The 24,629-nt window shown below is 39.1% G+C and overlaps 1 protein-coding gene across 2 annotated transcripts in view; it reads left to right on the forward strand.

Annotated features, from left to right (window-relative positions):
- LOC111668306 (glypican-6-like) overlaps positions 1 to 24,629 on the forward strand; it is a 131,477-nt gene that overhangs the window by 91,600 nt on the left and 15,248 nt on the right. Inside the window, exons 5-7 of one of the 2 annotated variants that reach the window (XM_023424331.2) lie at positions 3,579 to 3,709; positions 5,657 to 5,800; positions 8,119 to 8,148. In XM_023424331.2, coding sequence (XP_023280099.1) covers positions 3,579 to 3,709; positions 5,657 to 5,800; positions 8,119 to 8,148 — 305 coding nt within the window. The remainder of the gene's footprint in view (positions 1 to 3,578; positions 3,710 to 5,656; positions 5,801 to 8,118; positions 8,149 to 24,629) is intronic. The other variant, XM_023424332.2, reaches the window with a different exon arrangement.

A 24,629-nucleotide genomic window follows, 5' to 3' on the forward strand; every position in this document is an offset into this window, starting at 1 on the left:
CTTTGTCCAATAGTGTTGGCGATGGTATCTGTGGGTACTGCTTGTAAATTTATGCTTAAATCTAGTGTTTTTACCTCTTTTTTGAGGAGGTTGGGTTGCAGTGTAGCTGTAGTTCAGACAGGACCTCTGGATATTATTGCAGCTTAATTCAGGCTTAATTGACAATACCAGGTTTACGCATTAATCTTTATGCTTTTAATTCACCTCTCTTCAGCCAGGCTAGTGTTCTCTCCTCTGCACTCACTTGTCCTCTAAATCACTCCCCTCAGTCAAGCGGGTGAGCTTAATATCCTGCCCTGTCAATAGCCTGTGAGAGGAGGGAGACTTTATGTTCCTTAGGTCTCATGACAGGCATTCTGAAATGCTGGCCTGAGGGCATGAGCTCAGACTCATTCTGCAATGGCTGGTCGGGACAGTCTTGAATAGTATTGGCTTTCCTCAGTGCCAGCCTACACTGTAATTGTAACTGTAACTGTTACACTGCACTTGCGAGAGTTATGCCTCACTTAACCCAATTATCTTATTTGTTGATTTTACACAGCTCTTAAGGTTTTCAGACTGAACAAGTTAAAGTTTTCCACACAAGGCTACAATACACAATACTACTGTAAAACAGTAAATGTTCTGCACAGAAGTCGCCGCAGTACAAAGTCTGCAGCTTTGACATTTAGGATAAGGGTGCATGTTCAATCTCCTACCAACAGTCACTCAGAATTGCTTTCCTTTAACCACTGGCGCAGTCTTCTAACCATACCTAAGTAGTTTAAGTTGTATAAACATGATCATACCTGCACCACAGGGAAGCAGATGAGGAAACACCCAGGAGTCATGTTGTTATGGAAGGCACTGACAAATGACCCGCTTTGTCAGTTATGTACGAAGACCTCTTGCCCTGATTTTCCTCAAGTGTTCAGTAGTGCTCTCAAAGTCCCAAATTTTTCTCCCAGCTCACTGGTGATGTTTTGAAACTGAATGTGTGTAAGTACTTTGCTGAAACAATGAAAAATCAATAGCAATGGAAAAAATATCTGGTGATGTTTTAATGTAGTTTTCTTATTGTCAACAAATTCTACGGAAAGGCGTAAACCAACAATGAACTGATCCTGTTAACAAGTATTGTCTGCGTAGCCTCTGTACCATCAACATCCATTGTTGTTGCATTGGTGGATACTTTATTATAATGAACCTGGGCAGTTTATTTTGAGTTGATCCCACATGCACCTTCCTGCTACTGTAAAATCTGCAGCTGAAAATGAAAATGAAATCCCTTTTTACACTCGTCAAATAACAGCTAATATCCACTAACGTCTGGCTTTTGTCAGCAATGGAAAAGGGTACAATCGGCATTTAGTCCCGTACCAAATGACGTGGGTATTTATCAGGTCCGGCTCTGATTGGCAAAGATATAAACACAACGCCTGGGTGAACACGCTAATTTTCACCCCTTTCCGGTGCTGTGATGTCTTTCAGAGCACAAATACTGTAAATAGAACTTTCACCTGCCCAGCACGGTGCAGTTAAACCTAAAAAACACAGCAGCTGCACTGCACTCTGTAATGAAGGAGTGACCACAGCCCCAAAATAACTTTAAAAACACACAATCACCGATCAAGGTGTCTCACACGGAGGCTTTGACACTTACAGGACCACCAACCCGGGGATGAGACGCGACAGATCCATTTTGCCAGTCTGGGCGGCATCTAGCAGCTCATTCTTTTTCTCTCCTGCGTCTGTGTGTGTGTGTGTGTGTGTGTGTGTGTGTGTGTGTGTGTGTGTTCTGTCACTGCATGTGATGACCTGCAGTTGTGTGTGTCCTCTCCAGCAAATACGGCTGGCAGTGTAAAAGGAGTCACCGTATACAGGCTAATTTTGGTGTAAAAAGAGTATAACAAAAACATTATAAAATACAGTGCCCAACTGTTTTAATTTCTTTAGCCTTTATTAAAAATGGGAGTGTATATATATCTGTGATGTTAAAGTCATCCATGTTCAGGAGGAACGGGCTTGTGGCTGAAAAACACAGAGAGGGTCAGAAAGTATAAAGACAGACTAAAGCAATTGGATTTGGTCTTTTCATGGAGTTTGTTGACAAAGATATAGAATATTTCCATTTGTCAAATACTTCCATGAGTTGGAAATATTAATCTTATTTTTATTTCCTCATCTACGTTAAAATCAGACTCAACTTGTGACGATCTTAGAGTCAGAAGTCAAAGTCAGTCCATGTTTCCAGCACAAATGTCACGATTAGACCACACAGCAAGTGATCACCTATGATCAAATGATTTACACTGCTTTTCTGCTACTGCTAAAGACTCTCTCACACGCACACACACACACACACAGGGGCAAATAGGCTTTTCCTGAGTTGTCCACATCCCTGCAAATGCCAGTGCACACAGACAGAAGTCTTCTTTGATATCGCTGCCCTCCCACTTAACCAGTGCTAACCTCTCAAACAAGGCTTGGTGGACTTTTAATTACTTTTTTGCGAGACAAGATAGAGTATAATGAAAATGTCAAACACATTATTTTCACCGCTGACTTCTCCCAGTCTGACACAATCAATAGCACCATCCCTGTGTATGAACATATTAATATCAGATTGTTTTAATGAAAATGAAGAGTGGCAGCTGGGTGGGTAGGCTAATCTGTTTAGATATCGATTCACGCCAAGGCTCATCCAGAATAATAAGGTCATGGTCTCTGTGTTTCGTTTTTTGTTTTTTGTTTTTTGTTTTGTTTTGTTTTGTTTTGTTTTGTTTTGTTTTGTTTGTTTTGTTTTGTTTTGTTTTGTTTTGTTTTGTTTTGTTTTGTTTTGTTTTGTTGGTATTTGTTCAGTAAACAAGGAAACAACAATACACAACAACACGTAAACTATTGTTGTGTGCCTGATGTCATTACTTGCAAACAGATGTTATTAAGTGATGCGTGATGGTAAAGCTTTTGCATGCTGTCATGTCTTATGAAATTCATGGTTGACAGAAATATGGGATGTAATTAAAAATAATTACTACCATGAGACATAAACAGGAATTTATGAATTTATTGATTACTTTCACAATTAGAAATACAAATTCAAATAGATGAATAAATCATAAGTCTTGTCATTCTCTCTCTGAAGCAATTAGCACATGCAAATCAATGATTTGTTTTATGTATAAGCTACTTTTAAGCTCAGCACAATGAAATTTAATTTCTACTTGTTGCTTTTCTACTTGTTTCTACTTGTTGCTGCACATCCTCTTACAAGCAGTTCCTCTATCTTCCCATCTCTTTATTACACTGTGTGTGTGATTGTGTGCTTGTTTTTGTGTGTGTGTGTGTGTGTGTGTGTGTGTGTGTGTGTGTGTGTGTGTGGGGTACTGGCAGGTTTTTTTTGTTGGCATTTATTGGTAGTGAACACGTTTGGAGAAGGTGCAATTCTTTGAAACCAGACACACATGATGGAGCACAGCACCCAGAGGGTTTTTTTTCAACGGCGATTGTTAATGCTCAGAGATGATGTGACCATATTGGCGTGTGTGTGTGTGTGTGTAATATCTCTGTTTTGACATGTGTCCTCTGTGTTCTGACAGATGCTATGTTACTGGTGGCAGACAGACTGGAGGGACCCTTCAACATTGAAACTGTTATAGAGCCAATTGACATCAAGATCTCTGAGGCTATCATGACCATGCAGGAGAACAGCATGCAAGTGTCAGCCAAGGTACTGTATCCTGAACTAGTTCTGTTCACCATGCTTTGATAACTTTTGTTATTAAGAGTTATATATCTATAATGAAAACATTTTTTATCTAAACTAACGGCCTGTAGAACACAGTGACAGGCTTCAATACACAACCCTGTCTCCTAAAAGTTAGGAAACAACAAATAAATAACTAGAAAACATTTATCCATGAATGTATCCCTCAAAAAACTACAATAACCAAAACTGCAATCTATGCATAGCCTTATTCAAAGTGTTTAGGACCTAACCACCCCTGGGATGCAGGTTAGGAACCCTGTTTCAACAAACCATTTAAAGATATGTTAACGTGCAAGAGAAGCAGCTAATTTCCTCTTAATCCTCCTTCAGGATATTATCACACCCAGAACAGTATTTCTTGTCAAAAGGCAGAATTTTCAGTTCAACTTTTAATTCTGATCCTTTGGTGTATTCTGGCCTATCTTCAGAGACAGAGTTACAAAGGTCAGTGTGAATTAAAGGCCCCATTCTTTTCCATATCAAGAGGGCTGCAATTTACAACTTTACTCATTGTCTATGCACTTGACGCTCCCTTTCCCTGCAAGGTTGTGCTTGGCCGACAGATTGCTCTGAGATTACAATCTTTTCCCCACATTCACATTTTAACCATATGTCACCATTCCCCGGTCGCCACGCTATTGCAAAGCGCGTCAGCACTGTACCTTCAATCCTGCAACACGCATCTGTTAAAAATCGGTTTGATTGTGTGATGTACAGGATAGTAGGATTGTAATCATTGTGAAGAAGTGATGAATATTAGAGGAAAGACAGCCTGGTGTCATGACAGTCATGTAGCACATTAGAGTGCTCCATCACATTCTGAGCCAGGGGCCAGCAGACATGCCAGGGAGGAATGCTAATGAGCTATGCTGTTTGGAGGTCTGTTGTTTGGGCCCTAAGAGCCTGTCGAGACCAAGCCATCTGAAAACAATCTATTCTCACAATGAACCTCTGTGAACTACACATTGATTAATGTAAGGTTCAAATAATAATAGCTCTGCATTTCTATTTTCGTCTCTGTATAGCAACAGAGCTTTAGTTTGTAATTCAGTTTAATAATTCTCTTCATAAAAGTAAGTTTCTTTAAGAATGCAGTGTTCTCTGATATATTGATATCACTCAGTGGTGTAATACTCAATAAACTCAATTATATATATTTTTTATTATTCAGACAAAATTGCCATGGTTGCAAATCAGAATAACATTTTATTATTAAACGTAAGAAAATATGTTATTGGCCATATTAAAAACAAAAACTTTCCTCTGGTTTATTCACAAGCTAAAAGCTTGGTTATATTATATTTTATGATAAAAAAAAAAATTGGTTGCAGTTTAGACTTAAAAAGGGTTTTAACTTAGAAATGCTGCTCAAACGCATTTCATTTTGAAGGTACCATGTTACGTTGTCACAATGACTTTCAACTGTAAGTGAGCAACAACATATCAAGGGTTAATTCTATTTTTTTTTTTTTTTTTTTTTTTGCTGCAAATATGACACTTCCTGCAATAGAGAAGAGTTGGGCACTGATAGACACCTTTGGTTCCAGGCTGGCCCAATATAGTTTTCTATCTCAAATCACAGAGCAGGAAAGAAGCTGTGAACAAATTGACAGGGTCTTTTCAAGGGAAAAATGTCAGTGGCGTAGGCAAACCACAACTTTTGCAATATCAAAATGGATGTGTATTCAACAGAGGAAAGACTTAGCGCAGAGTTCATGCAGCTTCCCACTGCTGACAACCTGCTTTCTTTCTCTTCAGGACTGCAATGAGAAGCTCACATCTTATGATGATAACAAATATTATGTTCCTCAAAATAGTGTAGATGCTGAGCACTTTTTAGACGCTGACCCGTCTGTATCCTCTCTCACTGTTTCCTTGTGTTTGCCGCCCTCTCTGTGTTCATTTTAGGTTTTTCAAGGGTGTGGCCAACCAAAGCCATCAGGAATAGGCAGGTCTGCACGCGGCATCACAGATGTGTTTAATGCTCGCTTCAGACCCTACACCCCTGAGGAGAGGCCAACCACAGCAGCTGGAACAAGCCTGGATAGACTGGTATGTACATAAGAAGGCCTCTGATGTTAATATAATAAAATAAAATAAAAAAATGGTTAACTAGAGAAAAAAAAATTAGATTCAAACTGAGGAGGCCATTTTGATTTGCATTTTGTTCAATGGCAAAATAATAGTGAAGTACTAATCATGAGGATATAAAATAGAAATATTTAAGCGAGAGTGATGAACTGAACAGAAAATATATCTTGGGTCAGATCATTTGTTTGAGACAACCAGTGCATTCCTAAAATAACTCACTTTTGACATTCACTTTAAAGATCAATTAAAGCGGAAGCAGCCAATGTGTGATAAATTTATTAAAGTCTGAATTCCACCAGCACAGGATGCTTAACGTTCTAACTTTCTCGCTCCATACTTTAACACCACAAGTGATTTTCTGTAGAGGAGTGTGTTGAAATTTCTTCTTTTTTTTCTTTTAATATTACTGGTAGAGGCAGACCTGGAGGCAGCACACTGAGCGACTTACCAGGGCTCAAGTCCAAAGGCCAGAAAAAAATTGAGGGCCTGAAAGAAAAATATCATGATAAATCCATGCTTACATAGACCATATTGAGCTCAGGTGCTGCACTGCAGTACTCAAGAAACTCGCCAAACTTATTATTTAGCATGTTGTGTGCGTTTTCTCAGAAAATGATCCTAATCAGAAAAATCAGCAGTTCCAGTTATGTTGAGACTCAGTCTTGAGGAGTCTAAAACTAATTCAGCATTAACACCCAGTATGATAAAAAATCCTAAGACATTAATTGTGGCTATAAATAGATCTATTTCACCACCCCATGCCACTGAAACACACAGTGTAAGAGGCTGCCTATGTCAAGTTCAAGCACAGAGCAACACAGACGCCCTCAAGTTGACAAGACGTTACACCAGGTCCTGCAGACTGTGCTGCTTTACCCCTTTTGCTGACATGTTTTCTGCTGTGATGTCTCCAAGTGTTCACAGGAGCCTACTGTCATCATTATTATTATCACACATTTGAATTTGTTAGAAACAAGCCTCTGTGTTGAGGCAGAGAGAAGGAGTTGCAAACAGTTTGACGACCTGTGGTGTTATTCCGCTGAAAAACGCACAATGTTGTCTTGACAAACCTTCGTAGAATTTCCCCTTTAATGACTGTGTAATGTTGAAGAGCAATAATGTTTTAAACAGATTACACTGACAGACATTTCAATGGAAAACAGTACGTCAGGACACAGACTGGATATTATGAAACCATATTTTTTATGTTGTCAATTTATCTTGTGGCCAATCTATTTAACACATGCTTCTTTATGTAATCCTTGGACAACTGGCAAATGAAATCTTGTCCTTTTAAATGAAAGGTACAATGGATAATCCTCCGTTGTATAAATTGTTTGACAGGATTAAAATGGAAAATATGCAGAAGCAGACAAGTAGATTAAAGGCTGCAGAATATATTGTGTCTGTCTTTTTAAGTAGTCTGTACTCCAAAAAAATTCAAGCCGTAATTGTAAGAAATAAACATGTTAAGTTTACTACAAAGCCCCAGATCCTTTTAACTGTTATTCTCGAATTCAGCATAACTTTACATACAGGTCTTGTTTTAAAAATCTAACCAAACCTTCCTCTTTGCTTCATAACATACACATCAAAAGGGATGTGAAAGGAAAAAAATTACCAAAAGGCAAAAGCACGTTTAGAGAAACTCCACAGGTTTCAAAATGGTTAATAATTCATCTTTACATGCTCTGAGGCCAATTTCTCATGAAAGAAGAGAAAAAATTCTTCTAAGAAAAGTGAGTTGGGTTGCTCAGGGTAAGACTTCTTCCTCGCTTGATCACATCGCACTCATCTTACTCTGTATTTGCATCCCATTGGGTAAATCTCTGAAGGAGTTTAGGTCCATAATGAAACATATCTGTGCTAGACAGAAAAGCATTAAGTAACTACGCATATTTTTGCTAGGCCGAGATGACTGCTTTGGGTAAAATAAATACTGTCATCAGGCCACTTCAGACTAATTCTCCTCGTGACACAGCTGTTTGTATGCACGTCCTGATCTTTGCATTGATCACATTTGAAAGCAGCAGATTTAAAACTGATTTCACAGTACACATTTCATTTTGAATAAAGTGGTTTGAGGTACGAAAGCTCATAGTGAGATGAAGCTGGTGGATGGAATATTTCAGTGGCACCATTTATCATTTAACTTTTTGCTTCACTAACTACTAACGACATTCTTTTGCTCCTATTCGCTCCCTCTCCCTCTCTCAGTCCCTCTATTTCTCCGATGTCCAATTAAATCTCTTTCTTCCTCATTTCTCTGCTGCTCCCAGAGGGTTGTCTGGAGGACAATGCAACACAGTGTAAGCCTTCAATTCCTCCTCTTATTTTCACCAAGTCATCTGTCTTGTGGTGTTTTAATCAACCTGCCCATAGAGCTCCACTTCTTTACATTATTCAAAGTTGATATTGATTGCTTGTTTGTGACATGGCTGTTTATTTACTTTGCTTAAATTATTTGGCTTTCGTTCTAGCCTGCAACCGAACTATAAGATGGTGAGGTCGATATTTGTAATGGTTTTCCTCCATTTCTTATTTGGCCTTACAGCAACAAGGTTGTGAGTTTGAATCTGTGCCATTGTTCCGCCTGTTATAAGTATTTCATTTTTTCTTTGGGTTTCCTTCAGGTTTTTTTTTTTTTTTTCTCCACCATTCAAACACATGCAGCTCAGGTTGATTGGAAACTTTAAAGTGTTTTCTTGTTAGTTTTTTTTTTTTTTTAAAGTGCTTGCTGAGATAAGCTTGTGAAACCAGCAGTGGCCAGAGTATGCTCTCCAGTTTTTCCTTGAGGTGCATGAAAGTTTCAGATTCCATGCATCGTTGTAGACAAATTCTTTGAGCAACAACTGACTATCATTCAAAAGGAAGAAATTAAGGATTTTGATTTAATTATATACTTTTTTAATCATTTTTACCGACAGTGAATATGTCCAGAAATGTTATTATATTGACGCTCTGCAGTAGGTGATCTATCAAACAGTTAATCTGCAGTCAGTTTTTGACAAAAGTGCAACATAAATTGTAGACTTGAAGACTTCAACTAGAAGGGCACTCAGAGAACACATACCTCCAGCAAGGCCAGTGTCAAACAACACACACCAGACTTCAGAGAAAATAATTCCAGATCTGCCCCAAACTTTAATGGGTTCTTCCCCGGTCCATGCCCCATCCCTCCACCGAGATCAGTGAAAATCGATTCAGTACTTTTTGTTTAATCCTACTGAAAAACAAACAAACAGACATGGGTGAAAGCATAATCTCCTTGGCAGAGGTAATAACACAAATTGCAATACACTGTTTACATCTCAGAGTGAGTAACAAGATGCTTGCCAAGTTCAAGGTCGAGATTTTATTCATTACATACATACACAATTACACATGTATACTTTGTAGTGAAATGTTTGGGTACAGTAGCGTGTTTCTACTATGCACTTGCAGTAATATTTATTTGCCTCTTCAAACCTTATACACAGAGGGCGAGATTCATGTATTCAAAATCACAGGGCAAAATTAGAGTGTTTTGTTCAATTTACTCTCACGCTCTTCATGTGATTAAGGTCTGATTCACTGAGGCAGTAGCAAATTACATAATCAGTGTCTGCGACCGACCTACACACACATTCTGTGAGTGAAGAAAAGGTCAAAAGGTGCAGTTCAGTGGAGGGATTCGTCTGAGATCAGCTAGTTTGGTAAAAAAAAAAAAAAACAACATTGAATGGCTTCAGGCACAGAAACAAGGAGCAACTTTTGGTAAATATGACTATGATTAGCATTGAGGGTTGAAGTTTAAGAGTGACTGTAAAGCTCTCAGGCATAATTACTGCTTATATATAGAGTCAACAGTATTTTCCTCTTAAATCCATTTGTAGTATGTTTGAGTGTCGTTCTGTTTTTGGATGATTTGTGCTGATGTATCTTCAAACACCAAGTCTGTCTTCTGCATCTCAGATAAGATCTGAAGGTGATACAAGTGTTTACATACTGCCTAATCCACTTCCCTTTCCAGCTCACTGCTCAATGAGTTAAAGCTGAAAAAGGTCTGTTTTGATGGATTTATTATAACGAGTCCTGGAGCTCACTTACGTAAGAGCTTAAACACTGCCTTTTTGAGCATAAAGAAACACTCAGTCTGTTCTTATGCCTCTGCAGCAGCCATGGCCAGAAGAACTGTGTTTTTGTCCAAACATCCCATTCTCATGAACACAATATCTCAGTAGCACCTTGAGGAAATTTCTTCACATTTGGCCCAAACGCTCACTTGGACTCAAGGATGGACTGATTAGAATTTGGTGGTTAAAGGTCAAAGGTCAGTGTGATATCACAAAACAAATCTTTGGCCATAACTCAAGAATTCATATCCTAATTATAACATAATACAAAGTCTTGAATATATATTTTATTTGAGTCTGGACAGACATAGATGTAAACTGCAACTTGATTGGTGGCGGATACTTACAGCCTCAAGGTTGTAATTGTAGTTATATTTGCTTCGATTTCTGATTATCTTGGAGTATTTTGCTTTGTCCGTTTCCACCGTCTATCTGCATAGCACTGATCAGAGGAAGCAGTCATGCTATAAAAAAAGAGATTTTTTAATATATATAGTTTATGTGCATATAGTTTATTGTTTTCATTGTGACTTGTTTAAAAAAATCATAAACCTGATGGCAGCACACAGAGGCTGTGATGATTAATTTAAAAGCATGGCTTTTTGATGTCAGCTACAAACCCACTGCTAAATCTCAAAATGTTTAATTACTGTAGTAGGAACTGACTGTCTCACTGCTTATCTCAGGATTCGTTACAGGCCATCTTAGTGGCTGACGTTTGGACTTTTTCGCAACAGGTGGAGACAGTTTGAATAAAAATGTGAGATGTTTTCCGTTGGAATCTGAATCGATTTGTTCATAAAAGTCCTTCAAATGCTCATATAAACTGGCCTCAGCAGTACAAGTGGCTGCATTGAGTGACACATTTGAAACGACAGAGTTGAACCAGTCTTTTGTCTGTGGTTGAATGGAGATCACAAGAAATCCTGAAGAAAGGGTCAGACCATGAGCCAACAACCACAGAGTTCCTCTATATGTCCTACTCACAGCATATACACATAACACATACAGTATACTCACATAAGTTTTTCTCAGCTTTAAAAGTAATCTCTGTGTGTGACTCAGTAATTCACTTGGTGTGGGAAGTGTCGATGATTGGGGGCTGGAAATTCAACTGAAAAAGAATAGTTCTGAAGGAAAGGGAGGAAAAAGGAGAAAAACATAAAGGTAACCAACATGAAATAGTTCATTTTTGCGACTGAGAACTGAGTTCAAAATTCAAAATTGTGAACTATGATTGGAAACTAGTTCATTTTAATCTGTGTGAACTGAACTTTGAACAGCTCCAGTGAAGTGTGAACTTTTTTTAACTATTGGTCATAATAAGATGCTGGCAGCAACAACCTCTGGGGTTGTTTTATGTGGGAGAACTGTCTTAATGAATGTGTTGAGTATACAGTATAGTATTTGAGCATATCCTCCACTGTGTGTTCAATATTCACATTTATATTCTGAGAGAGTTGAGAAGAAGTCCAAGCCTTGGGTGTACAACAACAACATTTATATTCTTCATTTATTTTGCCAGTGATGAGCAGATGTCTGATGACACAATTCTGACAGAAATGACTTTGCTCTCGTTCAGCTCAAACTAACATTGCTGACAGGACATTACTTTCAATTTCTCCATTACACAAATGCTCGCAGGAAAAATGTGATGGATGTTCCCAAGGGGATTCCATTATTGATTTATTTGACCAATTTCTAAATATTTTGAGCCTCTCTAATGGGTTGTTTGTTGTTGAGCACTGTTGAAATGGGGATGCAGTTGGAAAGAAAGTAAATCAGTCATTAACAGTGGCCAGGCCTTTCTCCACGCTCCATTTCATGTTGTTTTAGCGGCGTGCCAGGGCCAGGAAACCTGGCAACAACCATTTTTCTTAGGGATTAAAAAGTGTAAGATAAATGATCAATGTTTTTATTTTTTCAATCACAGTAATCCAGTGTTGATAGGCAGCACCAATGTATACTTTAGTGTGCAATTGTTATTGTAGCCACATTATACTGATAGGACTAAAGGGTTTTATGGTGCTTTAAGGAAACACACTGTGAATTTGAATGTATGAAAAGAGACCAATGGCTGAACATCCTTCAGATTCTCAATGGGAGCAGAAATCACTATTCCCTTATGAAAGTTTCTTCCTGCCAGAGTAATCAGTCATTGAGAAATCACTCCGCCCAGTGCACTTGCAGACACAAATGCCAATTATGACCAATGGTAACATGGCCAAATTAGTTAAATCCATGAGTCATGCCATAAAATGGATCCAGTTACAGCTCTAATGAAAATCTGGCATGTACTGCAAATCTGTTCTCTACAGTTTTTTTCTCTTTAATGGCCACAATTTCTGTGCAAATCAGCAGGCGAAGAAAGAACAAATGTTAAGGCCAGTTAATCGCACTGGCAAAGCTAAAGTCAGTATGCTTGGCATGCTGAGCTAATGTTTTAGCAGCAGTAACAGCCACAATGTGTGAGTGCAGTTGGGATTTCTAAACTCTTTTTTACATTGTAATGACAAAGATTTGGGTAAAAAAAAAAAAAAAGTATTGTGTACGTGGTGGTATCAGAACGTGACTATATTTTTGAATAAGATGACCATGTTGGAAAAAGTTGGAAAGGTAAAGAGGGGTTATGTGTTGTGTAGGGCTGTCACAATTTCAGGTTGTCACTACATTAGATTATCGTGGCCAAAACAATTCATGATAATAATGTTAGCGTAATATGTATAGAAATTATATCATGTGATATCAATATTTAATTTTTTTTTTTAAATATCACTGTTGTACAGTGCCGCAGGGATGACGTAGTGTCCCCCTGATTTCCTTGTCAAAAAGATAATGGGATTTTTACATGGGCTTTTGGATTATTGCAGAAAATAAACTCTGCAACAAACAAAAGTTTATGATACTTACACATTTTGTTCAGCAGGACAATTTTCACAAATGAAGACCACTTTTACGACTTTTGAAACAGAAATACAATTACCAGAAGTCAGGAGCTAATGTTAGGCTGTAGATGAACTACACCACCGTCACATGACTTCATCGTCACCACCGCTTAACTTCCAACTTGTAGCTTGATTTGGCTCTTACCTCTTCCATAAAAGCTTTTCCCCTCACAAAGTTATTCTTTGCAAGAGCACGAGTATAAACACAGGACTGTAAAGGCGAAGTGGTGAGTAGATCAGTTTTTTCGCGTTTAATGTCCTCAACAAGTCATTTAGCCACTCGTTAGCAATCGTCCTTTTATACTTAAAAGCGTAAAGAAATCACAATTGGGGTGTTCACTGATGTATTTTATATACATCTACCTCTAGAGCATGTGTTAACTACACACCTTATTTCAGCCATCTCACCAAAAACCTATTTAAAAAAAAAACATAGTCAATACCGGTATATGGGAACACCCAGAGTATTGTACCACAGTTTGTAACATTATACCTTCCACTAAATCAGTCGATTACAACTCGATTGATACTCTTTTTTTTTTTTCTACCTCTGTACACTATTTTATTCTGCACAGTAACTCTGCTGTGGGCTTACTTATTATTATTATAGATCAACATGTTCCCAGCTGGTTCAGATGGAGGTGTGAAGTTGTGAAGGCTTTGGACTGAGAGAAGTGAGAGCCAGAGATTGCTGTTGTAACCCCATTCAGTTCCATTGCGTCAGTATTGTGTGTATGAAGCGAGTAACCACACAACCACACTGCCACAAATTGGATGGAGATTTCCTGTCAGTGTGGTGGTTTTACAGTGTTGTTTTGGTGGCCGCAGAAGGTAGGAAACCTGCTGTCAAGGCTTTTTTCTCATGCAGTGTTCAGTGTTGAGTCAATTAAAATCTGAGCTGGAGAATCTACAATGGTTCCAACTGGTTTTCTGGGGGGGGGGTTTAAATCTTCATTTGATTCCTACTGTAACACTAATAAGTTTAAAATTATGGGATGGTGTGAGCTGGGATGTGCCAGAATACACCTCCATGACTTAGTAGAGGGTGAAGAGTCCGTCTATCCAGAGGTAATACTGTCTGTCAAATGAGATGGAAATCTGACAGAGACTGACGTGTAATCAGCCTTGCTCATTCAACAGAATCCTGTCTCTGAAAAGGAATGAGGATTCATGTTCGTGGGACGGACACAACAGATCAGTGTCCCACCTTCCAACTCCTCAGTGTTTAAAGGCTCACTTTAGTCATCATTACATTCATCCCTTCCTCCACCTGTTTTACTTCCTCACAGTTAATTTAAGGTAGTTTGCTCTTTTACATCTCGTGAAGTGAGACTTTTATGTCTTGCCTCTTTAGTTTCATGGTCTCTTTCTTGCGTTGGGCCTAATCTCCGCACTTGCCTAAAGATGTCTGTGCTCTTCACATTAAATAGTCTTTTCTTTTCTTCCGGTACCGTAGCAGTGCACAGACAAACAGATGCATCATAGTTTAAACAGTAAAATATTCTTCATGGATGTGGTTGTTGGGAATTGTAATGCTCCATTCTCTCATAGAAACACATAATTTAGCAAAAACGTAGCTTGAAAGGAAGAGCGACTCACATGAGTCTGTGTCAGTGTTCCCGTATTGGAAGAAAAAGAAAAAAACGAGGCCTATACAGCTATTGTAGTGGACAGCTGTACGCAGTATGGTTCACACAGCAGGGAAATATGTTTGTAAATTACAAAACCGTGGTGATGTTTTGTTGGTTGGTTGGTTGTTTTTGAGCTCCTTTGGCTGGTTTCTCTGCAAGTTTTTAAAGGCTTTTGCCGCAAACTCTTCTGGGAACAAATCTTACACTACAAGAGCGCTGTGTGATTTTTTTGCACTGACAAACTCAACAGTGTTTGAAAAACGTCTGACTGAGCTGGCACAGAGACTTCCTGTCAGATTTCCAATTACACTTGCTCAATGAGCATCAGTGACAGGCTTTCACACCTGAACATCTCAAACATTAGGACTTCAAATTTCAAAAACCTGTCTGAGACAACCAAGCTTGAAGTTGTGAAGTGTGTGTCTCCCTCTACATAGACGAGATAATACAACAGAGGATATTTCATTTGTTGGCTGTTCGGAGGTTGCTGTAGTTTGCACAGCACTGATTTTGTGGGTTCCACATAAATGTCATGATAAAGAATAAAACTGGCAGCCAAGTGGGAGTTGCTGTAAATGTGCCTTTACAGAATGTCTTTTGGGCCACCACAGTGCAGTTTTGTGAAGATCAATACATTTCATCATCTTGTCCCTGTATGTTAAATAAATATATACCGTATGCAGGGGAGAGGTGAACTCACATCCTGCTGCATGTACGTAAATGCCAACGGTGTGGGAAGTATGCATTACGATGCTGTACACAGACTACACTGTGGCGTTGCCTCTCTGCTGATCTGGAGTCTGATTAATTAACCAGTCATTAAACTCTGTCATGAAGCAGTGAGTGAAAGTTTCCTTGTAAAATCATCAACAGATAGAATCTAATCATCTCTGTTGCCATTATTCATAACCGGTGACCCCAAAGAAAACCTGATCAGCAGATATGTCCACGAGGTACACGAGGAGACATCATTCATTCACTCGACTTCAGCTCTACTTAACTCACACCAGTTGTTCCAATACACAGTCTGAGTATCACATTATCTTCAGTTTTTGGGCAAATCAGAGTAATTTCCCATCTCGAGATAAATGTGGCCCCAAACTGCTCCACCAAACCTGGCTGCTTTACCCCCTGAGCAGCTTGTCAGTAGTTGCTGCCAGAGAATCACAGCATGTACAGGAATCTGCCTCGCTGCTCATCACTGGGCTGTTTAGCCCGCTACTGATTCCCATGACACTGTGGTTAGCACATCTGCCTAAAGGTAGAGGGTGTTTACCTTGCTTTAACACAGCAGAGCCTTGTGGAGCGAAACTCATCGACGTGGGCAGGCAGGATGAAATAAACCACAGTATGTCCGAGGAAATCCTATTTAGCGCATTATTCAAAGCGCTGAATCACAAAATGCCAGGCCATTGTGCCTGGAGTAAACTAACCCAGTTGCCATGAACGCAACAAGGAGCTGACCATTTTGTGCCACTTCCCTTTGGAGATTTTCCTGCTTTTTTTTTTTTTTTTTATGTCTTAAGCATGCTTTATTTAAATCCCTCAATGCAGGCGGACAGACTGGTTCAATCCACGATACCATTAAGTGGTTCCATTGGTATCCATGTGACCTAGAAACTGGAAGACTGTTATAGTGATGCTGCAGTCAATCCTCGCATATTTAGCAAGGTTAGATAACTCTCATTCATTTGGTTAAGGTTGGTCAATACAATCATTCTCTCAGTTTCTGCTTTGCTTCGGTGAACGTGCAGATATTGCTTCAAAACTAATGCTAGAGCAGTATCGCTATCATTTTATGGCAGGGGCCCCTTGTGTCTCACTGCTGTGCATTTGGATCCTGTGTTCATGTTTGGCAGAAGTTACAGGGGATTTGTTTTTGCCCTTCTGTGGTAATTGGGCTGGACACTAGAGTAAAAAAGAAATCCAAATGAACAAATCACACTCACTTCTGTTGTTTTTGTGCCGATAACTAGCCCAAGGTCAATCAATACTCACGCCACCCACACTTTAAATTATTCATTCATTTACATTCTGCCTTATTACTCTTGTGCGGGTGAAGGCTCCAGTCTGCACTGGACATTTCACCTGTCGTTTTATGGCCAAATTCATTAACACGTATTCATTTTTGACAGTTCAAATCTCCTGACGAATTTATTCCTTGAATTATTGATCATCGTTATTTTTTAAATTTTTTTTAACTTGACAAGTGTTTTTAATCACACGGGTTTCAGGTTCAGTACTGTGTAATGTGTGACGGAGAATTGTCATATGCTGAAGAAGGCTGAATAATTGTACAAATTTTTTTGTTTGTTTTTTTAACTTGTGAGTCTAGATGTTAATGCATGGATTCACTTTGATGTTTTACTATACTATATTTATCAAAACTTTAACCAATGTATTTAGAAAGTTGCTTTAGTATCTTTACCTTACAGAGGAAGCATCTGTTTAAAGAGCCTTTTTTCCCCCCTCAAATGGTGTGTTTACCCTTGGGATGGGACACAAAACCAGCTGTGTATGAAACTTCCATCTGTGCTTACATTAGTCAGGTCACGGTTTGTTTAACATGGATGTGCTATACTAAAACTGCTCAGCATCCCTATCATTAGAGGTCCCATTTTACTGCTTTATAGTAACATGAATTCAGCTCTGTCCAACATGAAAGTAAGTCTTAAACACAAAGATAAAGCAGTTTCTATTATTTGCTTTAGCTAGCACCGTTTGTGTTGATATAATGAAGAACAAATAAGATTTGCAGATGCTTCATAGGATACACATTACACTGATCTCACTTTCATCACACAGCTACAGTGTAGGTATATACATATAAAAGCTGTATATTCTCAAGGTTTGGTGTTCCAAGCTCAGCTTTCTCTTGATAAGATTTATACTTTGTTGCTCTGTGTGTAAATTATAGCTGTCGTTTTCTATTGGATCAGTCAAGCGATACCTGAAATAAAATGGCCTCCAAGCCAAGTTTTTTTTTTTTTTTTTGTCCCAACAGGGGAGCGACCTCATAAAAGTGTTATAGATATTGGCTGTGGGGTTAGTCTGTGTAAGTATGTGTGTATGTTTCATTCATCAAACAGGAGTGGTGGCAATGAAGTACTAGAAACTATGCTGTGTATATCGTTTGCTTGTAGTCCATCCAGGGACCCAATCAAGTCGTTATCACCGCGGTGACCCCTCTGTTATCCATCTTTGATTTTCTGCCTGAATAATAAATCATTTACGGAGTCCCTCAGCAGCAGCACCCTTTGGAGCCTGTGCAAAGATTTCTAAACAAACTGATGTTCACAGGCACAGGTGCTTTTTTACAAACAGTCCAAACTGCTTCTCTATTTTGTAGTTTTTACACCGTAAGGAGTAAATATATCAAATTCAGATTCTCTCTGGAAAAGCAGACTGTTCCTAACTAATTGCTCATTTTTGAGCAAGAAATAATACAGTGGAACACAGAAGCAGTTACCTCAAAGAATTAGGTAGTAGCTGATATTGAAGTACAGGAAATAGTAAAATATTCGCAGGCAGGCTTAGCAGATTTGTTGTTTGATTAGAAAGAAAACCGAAATGAAAACGGTAGTGGAGATTATGCATGTATGCCTTTTTCCTACTCTGTTTCTTCACTGCGTTCAGACTCAGAGACAATAAAACAGTAGCATTGACAATGAAAACCTTTTTACTCTTTTTTGCCACACATGAAATTGATCAGAAATTGATAAAGAATCAGACCTTTAAGCACGAATGGTAACGGCATTGGTATCAATAAAATCTTACCGATTCCCATCCCTGAATAGTTATAGAACAGTTTGATTTATGCAACTGAAGATATATTAATAGAGCAAAGGTGAAAAGGAACACATTAAATCAGAAAGCCTCTCAGTAGCACATGAGTGCTGTGTATGTAAACACATATTGGTGATATTGGTGAGGAAGCGAGCAATCTACCTCTCTACCGCAATATCTGGTTTGGAACTGCCTGTTCGGCCAGAACATAAGAGAATATGGCAAGACTGACAGACACAGATGCTTGTGTAAAAGGCCACTTTTTCCTATAAGAAGTCTGACGGGCAGGTGCTAAATCTCTTGTTGGTTTCTCTAAGTGGATGTGGGAGTTCTTCTATACTGGCTGTTCTCGTGTTCTCTGCCTCTCCGCTCACATTTTAAACGATTCTATGTTTCTAATCTATTCATGTGCACAAGCCTGATTACAGCTGATAACTGCTGACCTTTTACACACTGGATCAGACACAGGCCAGCACTATATAACAAATTTGAAATAAATTATCCCGTGTCCTAGATTTGGAAATTGCTAAATAAATAAATAAAAACATTTCCACTGCTTTCATTGAAGCAAGGACAAAATCCTCACTTGTGGATAGTACAGATGTGTAGACTGGATGCAGCAAAGTGAGTTTTTGGATTTACAGTTTGTAAAAGCAACCGCCTGAAATGATTGTGTCATTTTTGTGCATTCATCACTTCTCTTCATTCCTGTACTCCCTCTGAAGCCGCACGTCTGAATGTCTGCATCGAAACTGTAAGATCCTATTGACAGATTCTACAGCATACAGTGTAATGTGAGCATATCCTTTTTATGATTATATTGCAAATATAATTACAAGGATAACAAGTATGCACAAACACATGCACACGCACAGTGCTGTAAAAATCACAAAGGTTATTGGGCAAAGCTGTTGTCATGGGGACAGGCTGTGAATTGCATACTAACTATACCTGCTGACTGTTGATGGAATTAACAGATGTGTGGGACATACTATCGTGTTCACAGAACCTCCACTAATTGTGAAATTAGCTGTCGACATGATCAGAAAAAGGGTTGAGGTACTACATTAACCAGTTCACCTGCTGTGCGAGTTACAGCAGTAATAAACTGTCTGGGATTTTTGCTGTAAAAATGGTTACTCCCTACCTTGAATTAACAGCCACTGAAGATAAACCTGTCTTTAAATCCTTGGAGGGGCATCAGTAGAAGTAGTACTGTTTTATACCACCTATAATCACTTTGGTTACTTGTGGCATTAAAAGTTGAAGCAGCAGCTGAAGGAGACCTCATGTGTAAGTCTGTGCAAACTGCTCCTCTGATACCTTCTTATCCTGCCAGAAAGCAGGCATCCTTAAAAGAAGTCGGTGGCCAGAAGTTTATATTTCCCACGTCAGCCGTTCCTGTACACAACGCGACATCTGATATTGATAACTGATCTTGTTTATGTGAAACAAAAAGGGCCAGTACTGAAGTTCCTGGACTTTCTTGGTCCTGGCTTGACTCTCCTTTCCTTCCCCCCTTCCCCTCTGAAAATCTAACTGCAAAACATATTTGATGTTCTCAGTGTACTGGCCAGAGCGTTGCTGGCTCCTGAGCGCTTAAATATCTCTCTGTGCCAGGAGTCCAGACTAACTTTTTAGATTGGTTTCACTGTTGAGCCTAACTTTTTCATTTAGGTGCACCAAAAATGTTGTATTATAAGCAGTGTGAAATGTTATTATCATTTCTGCCTCCTCACTGCTTCAGTGTGCCACTGCCTGGCCACACTGCCACACACCCACCACACCTTCTTGAAGACATTGTGCTTTTCACAATGTTAACCAATTTATCATATCTGAACAACAGAAAATGGACAAGCCATATTGTCTTTTTTCTGTGTTGTAGACTCTGGCTCTGCGGCTAGGATTAGGTTTAGGGGAGTCAGAGTCAGATGAGGCCATCTCTGTTGAAGATGTTTGGTCGGGATTAGGCATCTTACTTGGTATGATGATACAGGTGGCGGCGTGGTTACCTCTGCCAATGATGTCAGTTCTCATCATTTTGAATTACCAGTATGTTTTATGGTTGTGATGTCGCTCGAGGTGGAGCACAGGGTGCAGTTTCACACATATAGACATGACTTACCCCCACCCCCACATTCAGCGTGAAGACAGAGCTGCTAAAGGTCACATGCACCGGTGCGACCAATGAAAATGTTTAGTCGCACTTGACAGATTTTTGGTCACACTCTGGAGCCGCGCTCTGTGCAGATATTACCTTGACCCTCTGTGTTTGTCATTGAATGAGCCAGTTTGACAGCTCTACCCCTGTGTGCAAAGCATCTACTTCAACCCAGCCATCAGCTCTGATTATCAGAGATTCCACAGTCAGAAATATTATATCCCGGTAGATAAAATCTATGTTCCTTCTCAGATACAAACATGGAGTTCCCTTTCTCTTAAAAAACAAAAACACTACAATGCAAGCAGGGCATTAGTGCTCGTTGGAAATGTCTGTCTAAACTCCTAAAGATAAATTTTTCCTACAGAACAGTTGTGCAGTCGGTGTGCGTATTGCACACTGAGGGTTACTGAACCTTCACACAGCTGTTGTGTACATGTGGTGTCGTCACTGACATTAATCTATGCTTGGACCACAGATTTTTTTTTTTTTTTTAATTAACAGCCTTCAACTTAGTCCACAAAACAAAGGGATGTTAAAAGCTAGCATCTTCCCGTATCCACATACCACATACTTTAGCCATTAGCTAGTGATGCCCATGTTGGAGTTCATGGATACAACATTGCCATTGGTTCCCCTGCTATTGTGAGGCTTTGCCAGAGGAGTGTGCACAAATTAGCATGTTCTAAGTGGCAATATCCCTATCAGTCAGAAAATAATTGAACAGTCTCCTCCTTATTAGAAATAATGGTTACATTAAACTTATTAAATACATTCTTAATTAGGCTGAATAAACATATGTGGGTGGTGTTTGCACAAATGATTTGCAATTGCTCATAACCTAAGCCCATAAACTGGAAGTCAGTTGTAAATTAAGTCATGAAGTTACTCTTAACTATGAATACTTAAAATTCATATTTGAATTCAATTCTCTTGCTAAATTGTGATGGTACATGTGGCATTGCCTTTTTTCTAACTGAGCCACAGCAAACCAGTGAGAGGAGCCCAGACAACAACAACAACTAATACGGAAATTTATCATGTGAAATATCCCAAACTGTCCTAACTTTGGCAGAAAACTGGGTGCCCATGTATGACCTGAACACTGTAGCAAGAATAGCAGCTGATTGAGGAAAATGTGTTGAAATGTGTTATTTTGACCTTAAAGTGTACAGGAAACAATGCGGCTTCATTGCACTCGCACTTGATTATTGCTATTGGCTTGGAGCATTACACACTGCCGCTACAGCTCAAAAAGCTGCAGCCATGCTCCTCACTGAGTAAAGAGTGAGGAGACACATTATCTTCATTTTGGCCCTCCGACACTGGCTTCCTCTGAAAATCTTTATCGATTTGAATTCAGTTAATTCTCGGCTTTTAAATCAACCTGAACGCACCTGGAGATTAGCTTGCAATGTCTGTATGGATCTTCCACTGCTTAGACTCAGATCAGGGAGCACTGGACTTGATCTGTTAGAGCTCATAGACTGCGGAGTGAAGGTAGAGTTGTGCCCCAGTAACCTCTTCTATAAAAAATTCTGCTTTATTAAATCAAAATTGTAAATAGCCATCAACTGTTCATGCTTGTGTTTTTGTTTTTAAAATGTTGTTCTTTCCTTTTTCTTTTTCATTATTATTCATTCTTCCCCAAAAGCGGTGGTTGTATGAGTCACTTGACAGGACTGACAAGCCGGTGGTGTGTGCTGTGCTGTGCTGTGCTGCGCTGCGCAGCGCTGTGCTGTGCGATTAATGCTTTCTTCTCAAACACAGTGAGTCACAGCGGATCGCATTGTTTTTGTGAAATCGATTAAGATAGGCTTTTTTAATGGGCCATGTGCGTTCTAGGGCAGAGCATCACTGTTGTTTACAGAGACGTAAGCAAGGGGCCAGTCAAAATGTTTAATCCTTCCCTCTGTGGTACATCTCTTTACAGTGACAACCAGGCAGTGTGAAGATAGACAGGAAGCATGAGAGCATAGTTATAACACTGATAAGCATTTGCACGTAAACGCTTGTGATATGCCAGGAGAAAAGCCTAACAAAACGAAAGAGAAAAAGATTATAATGAGAATCCGGGCTTAAATCAGGTCCGTCCAATTTGCAGAACTGTCTCCATGCTTAATAAGGTTACATCAGTGTTATGTAGAGTCAACTTAATGGCTGTTAGTTGGAAGGGAAGCAGGTGGATATGACCTGTGAAAGTCCTAATTAAAATGACTGGACCTACATTGACATCGCATTGCTGGAGGGTGCCCTACATGCTCTGATAAATAAACAAGCACTTGACACCGGCAGTATACAAAGTAAAGGAGGGACTATAGAACTGAACCAATTGATAGGGCTTGTTTTGTTCTTGTTTGGCTGAACCTGAACCTGTAGGTTTTGAGGAGATTTTGAATGAGTGTAGTTTTAGCTCAGATCACCCTGAGTGAGTCATCACCCAAATAACATTTTCAGTATGGGCAGTAGCTTCAACAGAAAATTGTTGAAAGGTAGTTTCAGATTTTTTTATCTGAGTACAACACTCACATGCAATATGTATGCTGAAAGAATTAGAGTTCAGTGTTATCGTCATCATCCTTCTTCTCTATGCCAGTGAACGTAGCCATAGGAACCTTTTCTCGGTGGCTAATCAGCTGCCTTTTTAGGTAAAGTACATTATCTTGCAATTAACTCACTTCTTACATAAGGGTGTAATTATTGTGTTTGGATAAAACTTCTTAGCCTAATTCGATAACAAACAACATTGTGTCGGGTTACTAAACACAGGCTGCTGTCTGATTCACTTCAGCATGTGACACAGCTTCATAAATGTGTTGTAGTTCATCAGCGCATTTACTTCTCATAACTGTGGAGAAGTGATAATGTATGCTGGTGCACATTTTTATTCTAAGCATATAAGGCTGTGACTTATGCAATGATTGCAATATATAATAAGTGTAAAAATAAACTCATATATAATGTGTCTGAAGGAAAACCATCACTGTTCTCAATTTTTACCAAAGAACCTGTACTTGTTATGATCAGTTATTTAGAGGTTTCTGTAAAGCAGTGCAGCAGTGAACTCTGGGCTTCCAGTGAGACGAGGAGAACTATTCAAACTGGAGTCAGACTCACTGCCCTGGGCGCTCGTGTAAAGGCTCATGGTTAGCCTTAAGTCTTCACAATTCACCCTTAGCACCCTTAGTGTGTGTGTGTGTGTGTGTGTGTGTGTGTGTGTGTGTGTGTGTGTGTGTGTGTGTGTGTGTGTGTGTGTGTGTATTTATATGTCTATGTTTGCATTTATTTATGAACAAGTGTTTGTTTACTGCTGTAGCTTGTGCTCATACTGAACTCTTGACACTGTTTATGTAGACTGTATATATGTTATACACATGGACTTTAATGGGTATCAATTAACAAAAATTAATCATAAATGGATTTATTTATTTATTTGCTTATGTATGAGCTGTCCTTCCTTCCGGCTTCCGGTTCATGTGTTTCCTGTTTGCAGACCTTCGATTGTCAAAATGGACCATATCATTATCACAATATCAATATCACATTACCGTGTTTAAATTTTAAAGTGTAAGTAAAATAACCACCAACGTTCTGATCTGATCCATATTTTTTGTCAAGCCAGGGTGCTGTGGGCCATCATGAGCTACACCAGCGTGTGTTAAACCTAACCGGCTTTGGTGACAGGATTACCACATCAAATGTGAGGGTAGTCTCCTGCAGTGGCGTCCTGTTGGTACAGGCCCTTTCATGTCCTGTTAAGACCCGAGGCTTCACTGTATGCACTCCCTCAAATCCCCAGTGTAACTAGGACATGATGAGGGTTGTGTATGTGTGTGTACATGTGCGTTCACTTGGTGACTTATAAATGAGTGTTCTTTTTTTGGCCATTACTGGTGTCCACATGCACTTTAAAATGAGTAACAAGAGCTTTGAATTTAACTGGAGGGTCAAGGAAAAATAAACACTGTGTTTTTCAGAATAGTTATTTTTAGTTATTTTTTTTGCCAGAAATGCCAAGCTCCCAACATTAAATTTACTAATATGAACTCAATGTCAGGCTGAATGAAGGAAGTGTGAAATGGTTTTAGAATAGTGCTTAAACTATGAACTGGAACTATATTTGAGGTGTCTAGATACTAAAACAGATGCATG

The sequence above is a fragment of the Seriola lalandi genome, unplaced genomic scaffold, assembly GCF_002814215.2.
Source record: "Seriola lalandi dorsalis isolate HSWRI2012SDOR001 ecotype SW California unplaced genomic scaffold, Sedor1 jcf7180002054735, whole genome shotgun sequence".
Lineage (NCBI taxonomy): Eukaryota > Metazoa > Chordata > Actinopteri > Carangiformes > Carangidae > Seriola > Seriola lalandi.